At 54.7% G+C, this 20,459-nt stretch overlaps 1 protein-coding gene across 2 annotated transcripts; it reads left to right on the plus strand.

The window, feature by feature from the left end:
- Positions 1-6,027: 6,027 nt before the first annotated feature.
- On the plus strand, positions 6,028-11,293 carry EGR3 (early growth response 3). 2 transcript variants are annotated; one of them, XM_034661268.1, is made up of 3 exons: positions 6,113-6,249; positions 6,699-6,751; positions 7,574-11,293. In XM_034661268.1, exons 2-3 carry the CDS (start codon positions 6,712-6,714, stop codon positions 8,578-8,580), a joined length of 1,047 nt encoding a protein of 348 aa, XP_034517159.1. In that variant the 5' UTR covers positions 6,113-6,249; positions 6,699-6,711; the 3' UTR covers positions 8,581-11,293. The 2 variants fall into 2 exon arrangements, with proteins under 2 accessions (XP_002914816.2, XP_034517159.1); XM_002914770.4 differs by lacking the exon at positions 6,699-6,751 and having other exon boundaries at positions 6,028-6,249.
- Positions 11,294-20,459: the final 9,166 nt, after the last annotated feature.

Genomic DNA, 20,459 nt, shown 5'->3' on the forward strand with positions numbered 1-20,459 from the left:
CAATGACAGGCCTTCTGAGCACATGACTCCACTTACCTTCCATGAACCCCTAAGCTACCACAGCAAAGTTCCCATTATAAGGCCTCATCCCCTGACCGATGCGTCCTCTTCCACAAGGATCCCAGACCAAGCCTTACAGAACCCCAAACTTGACTAGGAACACTAATGTGCCTCCTCCCAACCCTTTCTACAGTGGAATCCTGAAATAGTGGATTAACAGGGCTGGGAAGACCTTAGAGGTGGGATGTCCGGTCCATTTCCTACCAGAGGCCCAGGAACAAGGGAGCCTGGTTCAGTTACATAGATAATTCACAGCAGAATCCAGAACTCCTTGTTCTGCTTTCCACTGACCCATCCAGCAAACTCTTTCCAAGTCTTGCCTTCTACATGAGACCTGCCTTCCCTCCCTGGCCCAGCCTGGCCTGGCCCTAAACGCTCAACCTCTCCACCCTTGTGGCAGTTGCTCACAGCCTTGGACTTGTGTCTAAGGAGGGGGCTCCAGGACCACTTGGGAGCCCCTTCCAAGCAAATGTTACTTTGTAATAAGACTTTCTCCCTTTTGGTCACCAGACTTGCCCCCAAATTCCTGGAAGTGTGATAAAAAACCATCCTGATTCAACATGATTATAAGGAGTTACTTTAAAATGGGTCACAAGCAGGTGTTCAAAATGGAAGTGCATGACTGACGTGGAGAGTTCCCTGTGGCCTCTGAGACAACCTAGGGTCATGGGGCCTGAGCTCAAAGTGGCCCAGTGGCCATTCCACCTACTGAGAGCCCTGCTGAAAGACCCTACCCACCCCCAACCTCCCTAAGTGCTTAGCCCGGGACTCTCCCCTGGGCGGGGGCTCCTCCCCTACCCCATGCTGGGTCCAAGCAGGCGCTATGGGCAACACTCCAATTAACCTTTTCTCCTACCCCTCACCTTCTCCACAAGTTATACACGTATCCATTCCATTACCCACCTCTGCCATCTCATTTCTTTCTCTGACAGCCATGATGGGGACGAAGGCTGGAATGAAGGGCAGTAGCTCGAAGTCTCAAGGCCGTAAGTTCAAATCTCAGCTCAGCCACTTCTTGGCCCAGTATCCTCCAACAAACAATTCAGACTCTTTCCATTTTTTAAAAAAGACAAAATGTGGGGGGGTGGGGCAGCTGTAAAAGCTTTTTCACGGCATCCTTGTAAAGAATGAAAACAAAGAAGTATGTCCACAGGGCTCCCATGGCCCCTCCTGTGGCTTCGGAAGGAGCGCACCCTCCAAAGTCTTCATGGCTGGCAAAACTATTTCCCCTCTAAAAGCGTCCAGGCAAAAGCTGCCTAGCCTCAGCCGCTGTCATTATCCAACAAAGAGCGATGACCTCTACAGTACCAGGGAGAGCTGGCCCAGGAGATTCCCCCAGTGACCTGTCTGTCTCCTTGCACATCCTGTGCGCACCCTAAAATGGAAAGCAGTGGAACACCCTTAAGACAAGGGTCGGTCCAGAGCAATCCCGCCAGGCTGGGCCCTGTACACAGGTGCTGGGAATGACGGGAGGAACCCCAGACACTCTCTCTGTAGGCCAGACCTCCCGCTGCTTGTCACTGGGCCTGCTACCCACAGTCAGACCTCACTCCTCCAGCACTGAGCACCAGCCTTTCCAGGGATCCTGCTAAGCAAGGGGCTTCATGCCTTTGGGTTATTCCTTACCCTCCCTAATCATTTTCTTTTAAAATGCAAATCACCTCTGAGAAGAGCAATGCAGTAATTGCTAACACCCCAGATTGAATAATTGGGGGGGGGTGCTTATTGTAAGACTGCAGAGGACTGGATGTCTTTAGCAAACAGGGGAGCTAATGTTCAGAGGTGACCGTGGAACTAAGGAGCCAGACAGAGCAACAGCCTGGCCTTTTTCGGGGGGGTGAATTCCTAGGGCCACATCGATGCCTTCCTTTGTCCTGCACCAAGACAAACACACCCATGGCCCCCATAAGTGGCAGCAGTCCCCACAAATGCCACTGGCGTGGCGAGCTGGGTTCCAAGGGAGAGAGCAGCCAGGGGCTGGGCGGCCTTGGCCCCAGTGCAGAGGAGCCGAGCCTGCCTTTCACCATCTCCAGGCTGAGGACGCCCTGAACCAGTGCCTACTCGCTCCCCAACAAGTCCGGGGCTTGGAGTTCAGGTAATTAGGCCCTTGGCATTCTCACCTGAGCCCGCCAATAAAACTGAGACAATCACTGTCGGCCCCTGTTCAGGAGGGAGAGAGGAAAGAAGGGGGGAGGGAAGGAGGAAAACTTTTTTTCTATGCTGAATTCAAGGCTTGGCAACCAGAAGGGAGAAGGCTGTTAGTCTATAAGCAACTGCTCCAAACACCCCACACCCACTTCATACCCAGGGTTGTACCCTCCTGCTGCGGAACCCCGGCCTCCATCTGCCCCGGGTAACAGAGGACAACTATGGGGGCTCCAACCTGGACTGGAGCCAGGCAGGGAGGACCTCTGCTTGCAGAGGCAGGCTTTCCCAGCGTGACTCCTTCCATGGCAGAGGAGGGACAGAAGGACACGCGTCCCCCACCCAGCTCCGGGAGCCAGAGCCACTCTCCAAAGAAGTCTAGAAGGATGCTCCAGAGTGTTAAAGTGCAACGGAGTGACTTCTTTGTACCCTGCCTTATGCCACCTCCTGCTAGCCAGGGCTGGTGCTCCAGCAGAGTGAGGACCTTTCTTTAACCATCTCTACATTGGCACAGTGCCCAGAGGTACCTGGCACACAAACAGGACTTGCTTTTTCCCCTAAATAATAAACTTTAATGCTTCTTGTGTGTGATCACGCAGATGTGGGATACCCAGCCCTTTTTACTCCCTGTATCATTTATGCTCACACATAAAATACATGGTAGAGTGGGGGAGAATATAGTTTACCAATATTAATTGCCATTTATGGAATGCTTGCGAGGGGGCTGATGTAAGTATGAGGATTATCTCATTTAAACCTTCCTAAGGGATAGGTACTATTATTACCCCAATTTGCAAACAAGGAAACTGAGGCTAAGAAAGAAATTCCGAAATTTGCCCCAGGTCACACTGAAGTTTTAATGAACATTTATTTAATTGAACTGAAGCCTCCCATTCTTTGTCAGGAGCTAGTAGGAAGGAGGGCGGAGGCAATCTGCCCCCAAAGACTCCTATCCAATCTCACCAGTGGGCGAGCAGCTGGTGGAGCAGGCAGGCAAGCCCTGCTACTCGCTCCTCTCCTTCGGTGCAGCAAGCGCAGCTAGCCTGGAAGTGGTTGGGGGCCGTCTCTGCAGCGGCTACACTCCTTCACAGCCTCTGGGGTCCTGGAAGCTCTCGAGGATCCCAAATTCTCCCACTGCCTCTGCCTTTCCTAACGTGGGCCCTTATCGAACAGAACTAGGGTTTCCAGCTCCTTGACTCTCCTCTTGTGGGGAGAGGGGTCTGGACGGATGGGGAGGGGGTGCGTCGCGGCAGGGTCCTTGAGAGTTGAGCTGGACGGCCTGGAGGTCTCCCGCTTCCTTCCCGCCACCCCCGCAGGCTGAGCTGTGCCTCGCGCGGGGAAACAAGGGCACTGCATTCAATACTGTGGCCTGCCGCTCGCCCCAGGCCGCGGCCCTGGCGGCGTCTGCCGGCCGCGAGCAGGAACCCGCCGAGACCCCTGCCACCTCCGGGTGCCCGCGCAGCAGGCAGCGCCGCCGAGGGGCCCGGTGCGGGCGTTACTCGCTAGTCACCGCCGCTCGCCGCTTCTCCCTCGCCGCCAGGCTCTTCGGCCAGAGGCCGAGCCACCGGCTAATTTTTCACGCCCCCCAGACCGCCTCCCTAGGTGACGCTAGAGTCTGTGCGGTTCCTTTAAAGGCTGCGGGTTCCGTTCTTCTTTCCTTTTCCACTGGATGCCAAAATATGCAAATCCGGGGACCGGAATCTGCAGCCAAATCGAGGAGAAGGGGCGCGGCCGGCGCGTCACCGGATCCGCTCCTTGTATGGCTCTTCCCGGCTTGGCCCGCCGCCCCGCGACCCTCCCTGCAGCCGCCAGGGCCCCTCCCGCGCCCAGCCGGGCTCACACTGCCGCCCACGCCCCCGGGCCGGCCGCTCGCCCCCCTAGGGAGGGAGCCGGGGGCGGGAGGCGCTGCATGCCCTGATTCCGGCCGGAGCCGGGGACCGCTGCAGAGCGCTCCCTCCCCGAGCCGCGCAGGCGGAGGACAGCCCGGGGGCGCAGCGCCTCCCCGGTATAGGTGTGGGGAGCCTGGCGGGAGCAGCGGTCGGGGTGGGGTGGGGTGAGGGGGCTCGCGGGCGGCGGGAATCCCTCCTTTCCTAGGAACCAGAGAAGATCCGGGGGAGGCCGGGCCCTCCCACCCCCTGTTCTCCGCCGAGCGGAGGGGAGGGGAGTGAGGTTGTCATCCACCCCCACCACCATGTGCAGCTCGGGAGTTCCTCCCACACGTCCCCGGCCCGCGTGGCCCTCCCACGGAGTGAGGCCCGGGGATCCTCTCTTCCTCCTTGTCAACACTCCCACTCCCCCTGAGAAATGCACGTTCCCCCAACCCCGACTCCCCGGCGGGGGGGACGCGGGATTCACCGCGCCCACACGGCCACCGAGGAGGGAATCCTCCCACGCCAAGCCGGTGCCGGTGTGATTCGGGGTCGCTCCCCCACGCTCCCTTTCTCTCCTCCCGCTCTCCCGCGGCCCGACCGCGCGCGCTCCGGGAGCAGGCCTCGGGGAACGTAGCAGCCGCCCCCGGGATCTGCTGCCGCTCGGGGAGGTGACAGCGTTCCGGTCGGCAAACAGGAGGCCCCTGACTGCAGGGCGCCGGCAGGCAGCGGTGGGGACAGCCCTGTGCAAGGGGAGGGGGAGGGTAGAGACTAGAGGAGGTGGCTCAGAGACTGTGGGCTCGGCACGCTCCTGCTGCAACTCAGTGGCGGGCCCTTCGCGGGCAGCAGCAGACAGCGACTGCGCCTGGGCCTGCTGGGCCCTCCTGCCATCCCGTGGCCAAAGGGGGTGCTTTGAACCGTTAGGGAATGATCAGGGATTTGGTGCACATGTTTCCTGTCCCCTCAACTTCATTCCTACTTCTTCGCCACCCAAACCGCACATCCTCGACCCCAGAAGTGCGGGGTTTCTCGCCTCCCGCGCAGCCACGCTGCAGCTACGAAGCTCTCCACCACTGCGCTCGGCAGGGAGTCAGCGCAGGGTCAGGGCCCAGGGAGCGGCAGGGGCGTGGGCGGAGAATCAGAGAGAGGGCCGCATGAAAGCGGTGGGGACACTGGATCTGCGATCCCTGACACGCTGGAATCACTGGAATCCCCTCGAAGAGACGCGCTCGCGTTCTCTCGGTCTCAGGCCGGGTCCTGGACGCGAGAGGAGCGGCGGGAGCACGGTCGGAGCGCACACCTTCCGGGTTCCCCCAGAAGTTCCCAGGTTGCAAAGGGACCTCGCCGGGTGTTTCCAGTTCCCTTTCTCCCTGCGTGGGGTGTTGGAGGCCACTTGCAAACAACTCCTCCCCCCCCCGCCCCCCGCTGGCCAAGCGCGCTCTCGTAGTGCGGACCTAAAATAAACACACAGGCCGTTATTGCTTTTTCTACTCGGGGCTGCGCGCTTTACGCTTTGCGTTCAGTTGCTTCCCTCTTTCCCCTCTCCTCTCGAATTTTCCTCCTTTCTTCTCTTTTATTTCTCTCTTTCTCTCATTTTCTTAAGATCTGCGAGCTTTGCGGGCGCCGCATGTTGGCTGCGGCCCGCTTCCTGCTTTCTAATGTTCCATTGTGAGGAGCTTCCATTGTGACGTCGCGCCCCTTCGGCTGGGCTTTGTCTGTCCATATATGGGCAGCTACGTCACGGAGCTTTCCCGGGGCTCAGATAAATAGGCTGGTGGAGTTCCCTGGCTGGGAGCTTTTGGGCAGCAGTGAGCTTGCTAGGAAGCGGCGGGGCTGGTGGTGGTGGTAGCAGCGGCGGCAGCAGCGGCAGAGGCGGCGGCGGCGGCGGCGGCAGTGGCGGCGGTGGCGGTGGCGGATCGGGGGGCGGGGGGGCCGCCGGCGCGCATCTGCTTGCCTGGAAGCTGCGTTAGGAGCGAGCGGCGGCGGTGGCGGCGGTGGCGGCGGCGGCAGCTCGGGAGTGCTATGACCGGCAAACTCGCCGAGAAGCTGCCGGTGACCATGAGCAGTTTGCTAAACCAACTGCCTGACAATCTGTACCCCGAGGAGATCCCCAGCGCGCTCAACCTCTTCTCTGGCAGCAGCGACTCGGTAGCCCATTACAATCAGATGGCTACAGGTAAGGGCGGCGGGGAGGCGGCGAGGCAGCGAGGAAGGAAAGGGAAAGAGAGAGAGGAAGAGGAGGAGGGAACGAGCTAGCGATGGATGGATGGATGGATGGATGCATGCATGGATGGATAGGTGGATGGATGGATGGGTGGATGGATGGATGGATGGAGAGATGGGGGGCGCGCTGGGAATTTTCCGGGGGGCGAGTTGCTTTTCCCACCCACTCCTCCCGCCCTCCTCAATCGGGAAGGCTTGGTTGGCGACGCCACGGTAGAGGCTTCGGTTCTCCCGGGTGGGGGCAGCCGCCGACCAGCGGGAGGTAGGTGCGAGCGGCTCTGGGGTTCTCCACTTAGGGGGCGCGATCGCCAGGCTGCGCGCAAGGCGTGGTGCAGTCGCCCCCTTTCCCGGGAGGAGCCCAGCGTCCCTTTCACCCGCGCTCTCCCCCCCTTACTCCCTCAGCCTCCCACCCGGGATGGAGCCATGTGCGGCGTGGAGTCCCCGCGGTGGGAGAGGTACTGCGACGCTGCCTTTCCGGGGCGTTCAGCAAAGCCGTGGGGGTGTGGGGACGGCGGGGAGAGGGAGGGGGTCCACCCGCGCGGGGGCCGTCACGGGGGGCGATCCCGCGGCCGTGGAGCTTGGGAAGAGCGGCCACTCCCGCCATGGAGACACGGGCCGGTTTTCCGCCGCCCTCCACCCTCGCTAGCTGAGGCTGGGCTTTCCCCCTCCAGCAAGAGCCCAGAGCTCCTTCAGGCCTGGAGAAGGCTGGGGCCCGGGAAGGCGGCGGGAGAGCTCCCTTTGCGGGCAGAACCCCTCTACGCGCAGAGGACAAAGCATCGGAGCGCCCTGGGTCAGCGACCCGGGTGCGGTGCGCACGGGGGGCTTCGTCGGGGCAGGGAAGGCGCGGCGTCCCGGCGCGGACAGGGCTAGGGGAAAAGGCCGAGTTGTGTGCGCTAGAGAGCGAGAGCCCGGCGCGCTCCGGGTCTGAAACTACCTGTAGCTGCCGCTACCTGCCCGCCCCACCTCGGAAACAACAACAATGCTTCTCGCGTGCGCGCTTGTGTGTGTGCGTGTGATACGTGAGTGTGTGCGCGGCGTGTGCGGTGTGTGTGCGGCAGCCACTCCACACCCCGATCCGTAGTATTTTGCTCTATCCAGGTTGCGCCCGGGAGCGCGGCACCGCCCGCTTTGCGCCCGGGCGCAGCTTTCCTCCTACCCCGCGCGCTGTTCACTCCACCCGGCCGCACCCTCCACACCTGGGCAAGGACCTGGGCGCCCGGGCCCGGGAGCCGGCTCGGCTTCACTCACCCCTCCCCTCTCTTCCCCGCTCTCCGCAGAGAATGTGATGGACATCGGTCTGACCAACGAGAAGCCCAACCCGGAACTCTCTTATTCGGGCTCCTTCCAGCCAGCCCCCGGCAACAAGACCGTGACCTACTTGGGAAAGTTCGCCTTCGACTCCCCTTCCAACTGGTGTCAGGACAACATCATTAGCCTCATGAGCGCCGGCATCTTGGGGGTGCCCCCGGCCTCAGGGGCACTCAGCACGCAGACCTCCACGGCCAGCATGGTGCAGCCGCAGGGCGACGTGGAGGCCATGTATCCGGCGCTGCCCCCCTATTCTAACTGCAGTGATCTCTACTCGGAGCCTGTGTCTTTCCACGACCCGCAGGGCAACCCCGGGCTCGCCTATTCCCCCCAGGATTACCAATCGGCCAAGCCGGCCTTGGACAGCAATCTTTTCCCCATGATTCCTGACTACAACCTATACCACCACCCCAACGATATGGGCTCCATTCCGGAGCACAAGCCCTTCCAGGGCATGGACCCCATCCGGGTCAACCCGCCCCCTATTACCCCGCTGGAGACCATCAAGGCATTCAAAGACAAGCAGATCCACCCGGGCTTTGGCAGCCTGCCCCAGCCGCCGCTCACGCTCAAGCCCATCCGGCCCCGCAAGTATCCCAACCGACCCAGCAAGACCCCGCTCCACGAGCGGCCCCACGCGTGCCCGGCGGAGGGCTGCGACCGCCGTTTCAGCCGCTCGGACGAGCTGACCCGGCACCTGCGCATCCACACTGGCCACAAGCCCTTCCAGTGCCGGATCTGCATGCGGAGCTTCAGTCGCAGCGACCACCTTACCACCCACATCCGCACGCACACGGGCGAGAAGCCCTTTGCCTGCGAGTTCTGCGGGCGCAAGTTTGCGCGCAGCGACGAGCGCAAGCGCCACGCCAAGATCCACCTCAAGCAAAAGGAGAAGAAGGCGGAGAAGGGGGGTGCGCCCTCTGCGTCTTCGGCGCCCCCCGTGTCCCTGGCCCCTGTGGTCACCACCTGCGCCTGAGGCTCGGGCCCCCAGATCCCCACTTTTCCCCTGCAGTGTCTCCCAGCTGCTCGCCTGAAAGCAGCGGGAAAGCTAGCCACGGAGGCGCAGGGGCCGCGCCCTGGCCTCTCCATGGACGTAAGGTCCCTTGTTCCCCTTCGATGTCCCCCGTTTCCACCCTTTCACACCGGCCAACGGTCGGGGGCCAGGGCAGGAGGCGCCCTCCATTCGCTGCCCCCCCTTAACCAAGGCGTGGGGGCGGAAAGGTGGCGTCTAGCCCGCTTTGTTCAGTTCGGATCGTCTTGATCCAGGGGCCGCTGGGCCGCGCCAGGACCTGCGGGGGACTGAAGGCGGGGCCCGCCCAAGCCTCGCCCGACCCAAGCACCTCACGGTTCCCCCCACGTCTCCCTCGGTTCCTCCTCGAAGACCCGAGAGGGGGAGGGGGTAAGGAGCGCACCAAAGCGCAGAGCTTGCTGCCCGCCGCACGCACGCGCGCCTGCGTGCGGGGATGCGCGCGAGTGTGCGTGCTCGCGTGAGTGTTATGTGTGTGGCTGTGTGTGAGTGCGCGCGCGCGCACGCGTGTGTGTGTGTGTGAGACTCTTGAGCTGAACTGGGCTGTGTCCACCCCAAACTCTTCCCCACATCGGGTCCCCAGGCCGCTGGGGGAATGTCCCAGGTTGGGGGCCTGCACGTGGCCGGATGAGACGGTCTTCCATCTGCTCGGAAATAATGTTTCTTACAGAAATGCCTCGGATGCCGCCGCCGCGGGGCTGCTACCGCCGAGTAGGGTTCGGCCCCTCAGCACCCGTCCTTTTCCGAGCGCTTCCCTCTTAGGCCTCAGGGCAGTTTGATCTGCGGGGAGAAGGAGCAGCCATCACTAAACCTGCCTTGTAACAGATCTATTTCCTCAGCCCCACTTTTCAAAATCTCTGTTCCTGAGTTCGCCCTCTGCCCTTGCTCCCCCACCTCTCCCTTCTCTCTAAAGCCTTCTCCCATCTCGTTCAAAATCTTCCAGAAAGGCAGGCCTCAACCAGCCGCCTCATTTCACCATCTTTTTGTTTTCGCTCACTCATACCGGTTTCTCCTACCCCCCATTGATGGGAAAGCAGGCTCGTTTTTCGTCTTTTGTCATAGCCGCGCAACAGGTAGAATTCAGATCTATGGATATGGTGTGTGTGTGTGTGTGTATGCATGTACGTGTATATACACACATACATACAGCTATACATATATACAAAACACACACACACAATATGTACTCCTAGCAAGATAAGATCTCTAAGGTACTTGGCTGTCCAGTGCAGTGCACAGGAATACAGAGAATTTGTAGGTATATAAGCTTTAAATGATTTATTTTTATGAAAAATGTAGCTGATGAGATTGTATCTACATAGATGTGTGTATGTATATATACACGTCCGTATGCATGTCTGTATACCTGCAGATACACACAGACACACATCTCTGTCCAAATTTTCCCTAAAGATGTGGGTATTTTTGCGTTAATCCATGTTGCTGAATGAGGCATATCTTTTCCGCCCCCCCAGTCTCACATTCTCCCCGCCCTACCTCACCTCTTCTCAGGCACCCCCTCCTCCCTAGCGCTTCCCCCACACAGGGGTGACTGTTTTGAAGTGGAGTAGTAGGGAAGGTTGCTCTCTGACACAGCTTCCAGCACAGTCTTGACTGAATGTACTGTTCCCTCTTAGCGTTATTTCTCCTGTGGTCACTAAGCTGCCCAGAGAGAAGGAACAAAGGTCTGGAGTTTACAGAATGTCTGTTTTTAAAGTCACTTTATGCGTTTCCCACTTTTTTTTTTAAGAAAAAAAAAGCATCGGGGGTTTTTTGTTCGTTTGTTTGTTTTTTGGGTTTGTTTTTTGTTTCCTTTGGTGGTGGATAAATAATACTAAAAGGAGTCTAGTGAAAGGGAAAAAAATCAAAGAGCAGGGGGATTGTGAATTTCCAGGTACTTGGACTTTTTGTAGAAGGAGAGAGAAGAGGATGAAGTTTGCCAGGAGGGCCCATATTTTTTCAGCTGAAGGGTAAAATCTTTCTTTGCAGAGACAGTATTTTGCTGAATACTTTTTATAATGTGATGATTATTAAAAACAAAAATTTTGGTCACTTCAAAGCTGGAAGGAGGAATCAAATATCCTTTAATATTTTTCCTTGCTCCTTCTGGTTTATGCATGTCACTGCATGATAATCTGAGTTTTCCTTTGTTTTAATAAAACTGTTCTCAGACATTTAAGCTTAAACTAAGAGAAAAATAACTTTGTTGCCAAAAGGTTGTGCTATCCAGATTTTTTTATATGTCTGCATGTTTTAAAAAAAACAACAAAAGAAAATGCACTCTAACTTATGTGAACTGAGAGAAAAAAAATCAGGTTTTAAACAGGAAAACCTATGGGGAATGATATTTTTTGAAAGACTTTTGTATAAAGTTGAGTACTTAGAAAAAGACAAACCAGATGTAATATATTTTGTGGATGTTTTTATTTCTTGGATTTATAGTACCTTATACTAAGGTTAAAAAAATATGCTTGATATTGTGAAAAGGTGAAATTCTTCACCAACATTTCATTTGCTCCTTTGTCACATTGTTATGCCAATATAATATAGTTAATGAAAACAGCATTTTTAAAAACCGAAATATTGAAATGGTGTAATGTTGTACCATTTGCACTGTGAGCAAATGCTAATACAGTAAATATATTGTGTTTGCTGACAATCAGCCGGCCTATAAATCTCCTTATTTTATTTCTTGTTTTCATAGTATAAAGTTTTGGTCTGGCCTGTTTTTTGTCTTGTTTTGTTTTTGGCTGAGAGTTGGTTTGATAGGTTCTTATGCCAGGTTTTGCTGTTCTTGCTCTGAGAACTCAATGTGAAACACGCAATTTGGCATTATTAGAAGTTGGTCAGAATTTTGTGCGGGTTCTGGAGTTTCAAACCCGGTGTGTTGAGCGTTTATTGTGGTTCTGAGAGAATAGGATTCTTCCTCCACACTGTGGGGAGTCTCAGACTGCCAGAGAGATTAGGCAAACAGATGAGATAAACTCATGGGAGTCAGGAGTAGTAACTGGAACCTTCTAGAACCCTTTCCCTGGTTTCTAATGGGTATTGAGGGTAGAGAGGCGGGGATCTCCCAGTGGATGAACTATGGCTCTGGTGGTAACAGGGAGCATCAGAGCAGGACCTTAGAGAGTCTTTACAGCCATACTGAGCAGTGCTCTTGTTACAGCTTTTGAAGCCTGAAAAACAGGTGGAGACTTGAGAGAGGGTTCTTCAAGGTTGGCAAGATAACCAGAGAGATTGGGGGCTCAATTGTGGTCAGACGACTGGGAAAAATCAGGTTTAAAAATTATGCAACTTCAATCCCACTTGGACAGGACTCTCCAGGCCTCACTATTTGTAGCTGCCTGGGAAAGAGGGTCTTGGCTGAAAAAAGCAGCTCTCATGAGCTCCCAAGGGATCCGATGCTTCTGAGAGGAGAAAGAACATTTGGGATTTGGAGAATGTACAAGGAATATTTTATATAGCATCAACCCCTCACATTTTATGACTTCTATCTCCCACAGAGGTGATGCTTCTCCTACTCTATGAGCTTTCTTCCCCAGAACCTTCCCCTTTCTTAACTGAGATCATTTGTCAGCCCTAGAGCTTTCTCCCTGTTCTCTTAAAGAGATACATACCCTCCACTTTCTTCCTGTGTCCCCAGCTCCGCTCTGCTCCCTTCACCTTATTCCCCATGAGTCTTTACAATCTTTGATCCTCCTGCGGCTTGTTCTCTAATGCTCTTTGGACAGATCAGTCCTTCCTCTCCCTTTCTCTCTGCCTGCCCTCTAAAACACTCAGTTGGGCTTTTTCTGTCACGTATTGTGCATATCATCGGCCTCAGTGAAGCTTGGGGGCAGGGGCTCTGTGTCTGATACTGTGCTGCGTAGATGGGGCACCAAACAACAATGGGGGACAGTGTCTTGCCAACTGAAGCGAACACACAGTGACAGAAACGGAGTACAGCATCCCTGCTCAGGAACTGCTCTTGCCGCCCCAGTCAGACCCATCACCCTAAAAAATGTGGGTGGTATTTCTGGTTGGCCTCAGTTACCAAGAAGTTGAGGGCAGACCCGGGTGAAGGCGGTGGGCTGTGGCCTTAGAAAAGAATGTTTTTGAAGTGTGAGATCAATAAAGAGAATGTGGTATGGAATCTTCCATTTTCTCACCCACACAATTCTGGGTCACGGGCTGCCATCTTGAATTCCCTTCTCTCACCTCATGAAACTTTTGAAATTCTAAACCACAACTATAGCCACAAGGAGGTATCCTTTTTTAACAAAGGGAATCCGAGATGGCTGAAAAGTCCTAATGATTGAGTATATAATCCACCTCTTTGCTAAACTAGATATTTGCTTCCAGATTTCTATGTGTTTTTCAAGCGCGTATTTCTCAGGGAAGGATAGCGTCACTGGGTGTCTTCATAGTTACCATCCAGCCCCACCTGCACCTACTCCAATCAAGTCAGGCCTTCAGGGTTACACTTTCGTCAGCAGTGTACTATGCTGCATGATTAATAAACTCACTACCCATTGGTGCGTATTACTCAACCCAACCTGGTTCAACCACTGGTTTACTTGACAATATGGCAGCCCGCCTGGCTGGCACCAGCCCTGTGTGCTGTAATCTCTGATTCATACTTTGTAGCTAGATAAGGCTGTCCCAGATAGCATCACACCAGCAACCCAGCCTGCCAGGGTTTTGTAAATATGGGGAGAGGAAACTCAACCTTCAAACTTAGGGATGAAGTGGAGAGATGGTAGAGGAAAGGGTTGGGTGGAGCTATGATGAGAAGGAATCAACGTAAGCTTTGCTGGGAGCAAAATCCGACAGAGAAGTGTGGAAGAGATAGAGGCATAACTATGTCCAAAGCAACCTATAAGCTGTTAGGGGTGAATGCAAGGATCTCTCTCTCTCTCTTTTCCTCTCTCTCTCCCTCTCTCTCTCTCTGTCTCTCCCACCTTGGGAGTGGCTTACTGAAGGCGATGACTCTTTGCAAAATTGTACTCCATGAACTAAGGCTCGGTACAAATGAGATATTTCATGAGAAGCGGGGAGCAAGGAGTGGCTTATTTTCTAAATGGTGGTGGTAGTAGTGATCTAAGCGTGTGTCTATTCTCAAGTATATAAAAAGGAATAGCAAGGTGGATTCTGATGATAGCAAGGTAATGGCTTATGGCCGGTCGCTATAGATCCCCTTTCACTAATCCAGAATTTGCCTACCATAGATAAGGGGGTCGTGAACTGCCTTTTCCTGGCTTTGACTGGCTCCCCTGGTGCCATGTATTAAAGAGCCTAAGGAAAGTAGAAGGCTTCTGTGTGTCCCAAAGACTAGAAGTCATAAATCTTAACGACTAGGGGGAAATGACTTTCTAAAAGGTGACATGGGGTTTTCAAAATAGGTCATAATCCTAAATCTATCCCAAGCAGTTCTTTTTAGAAAACCCATTCTTTGCACAAAGAGGAATGAGGTCTCCAGAGGAAGAGAAAAGATACAAGTGACTCTCGGAGCCCCTTAGCCACCCCGGTACCCGGGACAAGGCCACAAGCATTCAGGCCCGTCAGTCGTCCACAGTGGCCAGGGATGCATCTGGCCTGGTCAGCTTCTCCCAGCATCCCAGCTCTTGAAACTTCGCCACTCCTTTTGCTTGAAGGTTCCTTTCTATCCCATTTCTCATATTTTCAACAATTGGTCATTTTCGCAACCTCTACAGGAGCCCAGGTGGGTCGGGGCAGGGGCAGCGTGATGAGGCTTTCCCAGCTTGCACTGAAGTCGCTGACGTGTCCATGCCCAGGCAGGAAGGGACCAGGCCCTGACTCACTTGCCTAGGATCCTCATTCCCCATCTTCATCATGGTTGCCTCACGTGGCGTCTGAAATTGGGACAGTCCCTGCCTCCGCCCCTGCTGGCCGCCGGGAACACAGTGCTCCTCTGCCCTCTGACCTTGGCGGGAAAAGAGTATTTCTTCCCTTTTGGCAAACACGCAGACGGCTAGAAGAAAGGTTTCTGAGCAATCTTACTAAGGAGCTGATCCAAAAAGAACATGGCCAAAAGCTGCCAACAAGAATGAGAGAGTCGAAGGTTCTAGATGGTGCCGGCTACTCAACAGAAACGCTCTAATGTCAAGGTTGGGTGGGAGTTTGACCACCATATGGTTTCTTTAATGTTGCCTTGCCTGCTTCTTGACCTTGGCTCCAGGAAGGCCCCTAGCACATTCTCTTAGGACGAGGACATGGGGCTTCCCTGGGTTACTGATACCCTCCTTTCCTCTCAAGGTTCCTGGACAGAGGACAAAGAAGGCACGCTCCTGGACCTCAGGCACCCCACCCGCACCTATAGTCTCTCCTTCACCCTTTCCCAGGGGCCTCTGCCACTCCACAACCCTCCCGTCCTCTCACTGCCCAGCCATGTTCTCTGGGCCCTGCTCATTTTGCGTGGAGCATGATCTCGTGTCCTTCAGGCTAGCTGTCCCTGTGAGGCCTGCCCAGAGCCTGCAGCCATCTTTACCTCAGGCCTTCACAGTGGCATCCTGACCCACACAGAAACACACTGCTCTGTTCTGACCCAGCCAACAGCTGACTTGAGTCCCTATTTGAGTTCCCTACTGAGTTCCTAGTTGTAGTCTTAGGAAAGCTTCCACCTCTTGGCTCCCTAGTGATAAAAAGATATCTGACACCACTGAGGCTGGGGACACCTCAACCCTCCAGAGGGGAAGTTACCCTTGTCTGTGGACCTGTCTTCTCTGGGATGGCTCTCCCCAGGGGGTGTCTCCCCCCCCACCCATGCATCAGGTCCCTGTTCCCAGCAAAGGGAGAGAGATTAGTGACCAGAACAGATTGGGGCCTCCAGGCACATTGGCTTCTTCTCAAGCACAGGTGGCAAGAGCTCTAGAACTTTCTACTCCTTAGCGCTTTGCCCCTCCAGGTGGTCTGGGTGCCTGAAGGACTTCCATTCTTCCTTATTCCCTTATCCTCCCTGTTTGAGACATTCAGTCCATCTGAGCAGGAAGGCAGAAAACTTCTACAGCCTGTGTGACCCCAGGGTACTAAGGAAAGTCTCCTTTGGGGCACTCATTCCTTACCCAAGTCTCCATCCTGAAAACTGGGAGGTAGTTTGATAACGCAGCAGCTACTTGGCTTTTCCCTTGGGGCCTGCTCTGGAATCACCATCTCCATCTCGATCTGAATCTCAGCTCTGCCACTTGCTTACAGCGTGACCACTGACAGATTTCTTAGTCTCTCCAAACCTCGGATTCCTCCAGTCTTAGCACGACATCATATATGGTACCTGGTTCATGGTGGATGCTCCATAATGTTACTTATTTTCCTTGTCCCTCACCTGGTCCCCTCTCCCCACCCTCCAAACACAGATGCAAGAAGGAAAGCTCTGTGTCCACCAGAGATCCGCACACCAGTTCAAATAGAGCCAAGGCAACCTCCGGTCCTCACCACCCGCCCCCAACACCAGCCCTCCACAGGACATCTGTATTCTGAAAATGGATCATCTCAACCCCAACCCCCAGTCCGCCCAGAGGACACAAGTCCTCTCCGCTCTGGGCTGCAGCTGCTGTTCATTGTTGCCATTTCCTGGCTGGTTCCTGACCCCATCCCAGGTCCTCTTGTCTCTCTGACTTAGATGGGTGGATGTAACACCTTCCTGATGCAGTATCATCTGCAAAGTTAATTAATGTGTCATTGGGCTGTTGCCTGCTTCCTGATCCTTATCAGGGATTTAAATAAAACGAAGCAGCCCCAGTTCCTCCCTGTCTGTCCCTCTCCCTGGATCTGAGGCTTGTTCTTAGTCATCCATCCTTGACCTCAGCCTTCTGGCCAGTTCTCAGCTTCCAGCCTCAGGGCTGATGGAACTGCCCCTGGCCAAGCCTAGTTTGGGAGCAGAAGCACCATCCAGGGCTTTCCCAGCAGTGATGTTCTAGGACAGAATCACAGGCAGCAGGGCCCTGACCTCATCCCGTCCCCCTGGGTGGGTTCCCCTGCATTTGTTGAGTCACAAGGGACCCTAAGAGTCCAACACCTGCTTTTTCAGGTAAAAACAAAACAAAAACAAAAAGACAGAGGCATCCAGAGGTTCTGTGACTTTTCCAAAATCACATTCAACAAAGGAAGAGCCAGGACTTTGGATCCAGACTTTCAGTGGAGGGCCCCATGGAAAGTGCTGGTTACTTCATTTATTCAGTACTATTTGTTGAGGCATACAGCATCCTTCCATTCACAAAACTTCCCTTCTCCAGGGCAGAAGCAGGTAAAAAATACTCATGTCGGATTGTGATATGTGTTACAGAGAAAAATACAGCAGAGCGATTGGAGTGAGAGGTGCTAGGTGGGCATTACAATTATGTTGGGGGAACACAGGGAGCAGTCCGAGGGCCTCACTGGGGAGGGGCCTTCGTACAGATGCAAGAAGTGCTGGAGGCAGTCCTGTGGACATCTGGGCAAAAAGGAATACCAAGTGTAAGGCCCTGGTGGTGGCCTTCTGGAACTATTCAAGGAGCCACATGAAGCCAGAGTGGCTAGTGACAAATGTGGAAGGGGGTCAGCTGCAGGAAGAAGGGGGGAGAGCAGGACTTATGCTGGTCTGCCAGGCCCTCTCCCTCTGCCCAAGCTGCCTCTCTTCTCTGCTCTTAATGATCCCCCTTCCTCCGCTTGGCTTCCTAATCCACCCCCACCCCCACCCCCCAGCCAGCTGCAGTCTTCTTAACCTTGCTTTCATGTTCAGAGGCAACTGATGATTCCTAAACCCCAGCTTGGTCAAGGAAAGAACTGCCTCCTTCAAGAACCACAGCCCGAGAACCCTTTCTCTTCCTGTGGCCATTTGCCTTGGTGATAAGATGGGTGACTCTTTCTGCTGCCCAGTCTCACAATGGGAATCTCCTTTGGCCTCATCTCACAGAAATCGCTCCTCACAAAGCCAGCTTCCTCCTTCATCTGTGGCTGGCTTGGCCACGTTTCCTGCCTTGGCAAAGAGCTGGTGGATGGCCAGGTTCCTCCGATATGGTCATATTCTCACCCCGACCCCGAGCCCTGAACGTGCAAAATGGGACATTCCTGAAATCACTTGATCCACTATAGTCCTCGCCATGAGCTCAGTGTCCCAGGCTTGTTACAAATCTTGGTGCTGTGACTTTATCTCTATATACTTGTCTAAGCAATTTCATCTGGGAAAGAGAAATTTCTTCCCTCCATCTTTCTTTGGTCTTCCATGTCATGTCTTTCCAAAAGCTCCCCCCCCCCAAGTCTTTGTCTTTCCCTGGCAACGTGACATCATCCAGAACCTCTTCCCATCTCATTCGTTCATCCGTTAATTTAGCAAGCCTGTACGAAGCCAGGTATAGTGCCTGTCTGCGGGGTCAGGGGGAGTGGCAGGCAGTACACAGATGAACACCAACGGGAGACCATTCTTGCCCTCGGGGGTCTTCCATTCTGTTGGGGGAGAGGGAGACACACAAACAGATGATTTCAATACACTGGGCCTGGCGTCATGTAGTGGTGGTGCCTGATCGAAAGATACCTAAAGCAGAGTGCGGCGGGAAGTGGGGGAGACAAGAGTTAGAGGGAGGGGAACTTCCTGGAGGATCTCAGAAAGTCCTCTTCCATGTCTCTCAATAATAATGAAACCAAGTCCTGAGAACCCACTACATGCCAAGTGTGAGCTAAGGTCTCTTCGTAAATTATCCCTTTGGACTCTAGGTAGTGTGGCTCCACATCGGGATGCTCACCTGGTGCCCTGTGGGGCTGCTCACTCTCTTGTCCTTTTCCCCAAGGAGGAAAAGAAAGTCCCAGTGGCCCACGGGCCCCAGGAAACAGCATAGCAGCTTGGCATCTCCGGAGCATGCCCAGCAGGCTCGGTGGAGGTTGTCCAACCCAGATGACACTTCTCTGTGTTACATTCTGGTTGCTTCTTCTTGCTACAAGGCAGACTTTTCCAGGCTTGGGGGATCCATCTTCTGACTCTCCTTGGTCCACACAGAGCATCCCTCCAGCTGACCTCCCTGCCTGTTCCTCGGTCCAGGCCCTGAGATGGTGAGCTGGAAGCTGCCCCACATCCTCTTCTCTTTGGGCACTTAGAATTCTGCATCCACAATTCCAGAGACAAACCTCTGCCTTTCTACCCTCAACCTACCCACCTACTTCTCCTTTGCTACTGGTTGAAGAGCTCAGGCCTCTCAGCCAAAAGACCCAAGCCATAGCTTTGGTCCCCACATTATTCTTCTCTCTGTGTTAAACCAGACCAGACCAGACCAAAAGGTATGAGATAGACCAAGTCCACCTTGTGACTTGGCCAAGCCTCTGTTCTCCCATCTCCCATCTGTAGGGAGTATTAACTCCCATTCCACAGGGCTGTTGAGAGGTCCACTGCAATGTAAAATTATGAAGGCGAGCTGTCCTGTCCCAGAGGCCTGAAGAAGACTGCTGGGGAACACTCTTCCCTCTACAGGTGAATATCCCAGGCAGACATTCTAGGCAGAGCTGGGAGCCAGGTCTGAACTCAAGTCACTCTTCTTAGTAGGTCAGATGGGAAAACCACACAGGACCCAGATGGTTCAGAGGTGACAGGCCTGGGAATGATCCCTGATTCCCTGTTAGAAACTGTACCTTCTGGGTCTAAGGGTGCTGAAATCTGCATCCAATGAGGACACATACCATCAAACAGCTGTACACCCCTGGGACTCGCAGACAGCTCTCCTGTGCCACACCAGGAGTTAGGAGACCTGGCTCCTGATCTTGATTTTGATACGAGGACAAAGCTGTATGACGTTTGCAAAGCCATAGTCCCCCTCTGTGTCTTAAAGTCCCCGTCAGAAAAGTGGGTGGTGCTAGTGGTAGAGCCATATGGCACCTCCAGCTTGGCTGTGCGGATGTTCCAGGACCATCCCCTGTGCACACAAGACCCACCCCTCCCCCTCATAGCTGGAGGGCTGAGCCGGGGCCCAGCAGGGGCAGGAAACAGAAAAGGCCTCTGCTTTCGCCCTCCTGGGCCCAAACCTGATCCTACTTGCTGGTGCTCAGAAGTGCTGGCCTCCTTCCATCCCCGATGATGACGTCCTGGGCCTCTCATTCTCTGGCCCAAGCCAAATGTGTATAAGATGACATTTGCTGAGGTCCCCTGGTTTGGGGTCTCGGCAGTGGCCTGTGGTGCACGGATCAGCCCCAGGCCCATGGACTAGAAGGCGCCAAAGGGTGGCTGACCCCTAAACGGAGCCATTGTCCCGGGGAGGGAGCAGCAGTCGTGGAGGGCTCAGAGCTCCGCCTTTGGGCCTCCCACCCTGAGAATTCCTCTGTTCTGGGATATTAGCCCCAAAGAGCTTCTGCCTCTCCTACAGGGGCCTAATCTAAGTAGAGGCCTCCCAGGAGGTCCTGGAACCTCATTCCTTCTTCCCATCCCCAAAGAAGAAGTGTGCTTCTCCCCATCCTCCTCCCAAACAGGCTGCCCGGAACCATCGGCCCCTCCCTGCCACCACCCTTTCTCCCTTATCTTGAGTATCACCCATTTCTTCCATCCCTCCCCGCACTGGAGCGTCTGCTGGGTTACCCAACCAGCCCTAGGTCAAGCCTGTGTCGGATGGGTTGAGTCATTATCTCCATCTCCTCCCCAGCCCTCCCTCCCAGGTCCCAGGGCTTGGTCTGGTTTAGCAAGCTGGGAGGGAAGGCTCCATCACTTCCATGTGGGTAGCCTCCAAGGCCCCACAGGCCTCTTGGGACCAGGATTTTCCTGGTATTTGGCCAGACTTTGCCTTCCCTGGAACAGTGCCTCATGGGCACTCCTATGTCCTCAGCACTATAGACCCCTCATCACCAACTAGACCACCCAACAGATGGCCTGAATTTGC

Source organism: Ailuropoda melanoleuca, chromosome 5 (genome assembly GCF_002007445.2).
Source record: "Ailuropoda melanoleuca isolate Jingjing chromosome 5, ASM200744v2, whole genome shotgun sequence".
Taxonomy (NCBI): domain Eukaryota; kingdom Metazoa; phylum Chordata; class Mammalia; order Carnivora; family Ursidae; genus Ailuropoda; species Ailuropoda melanoleuca.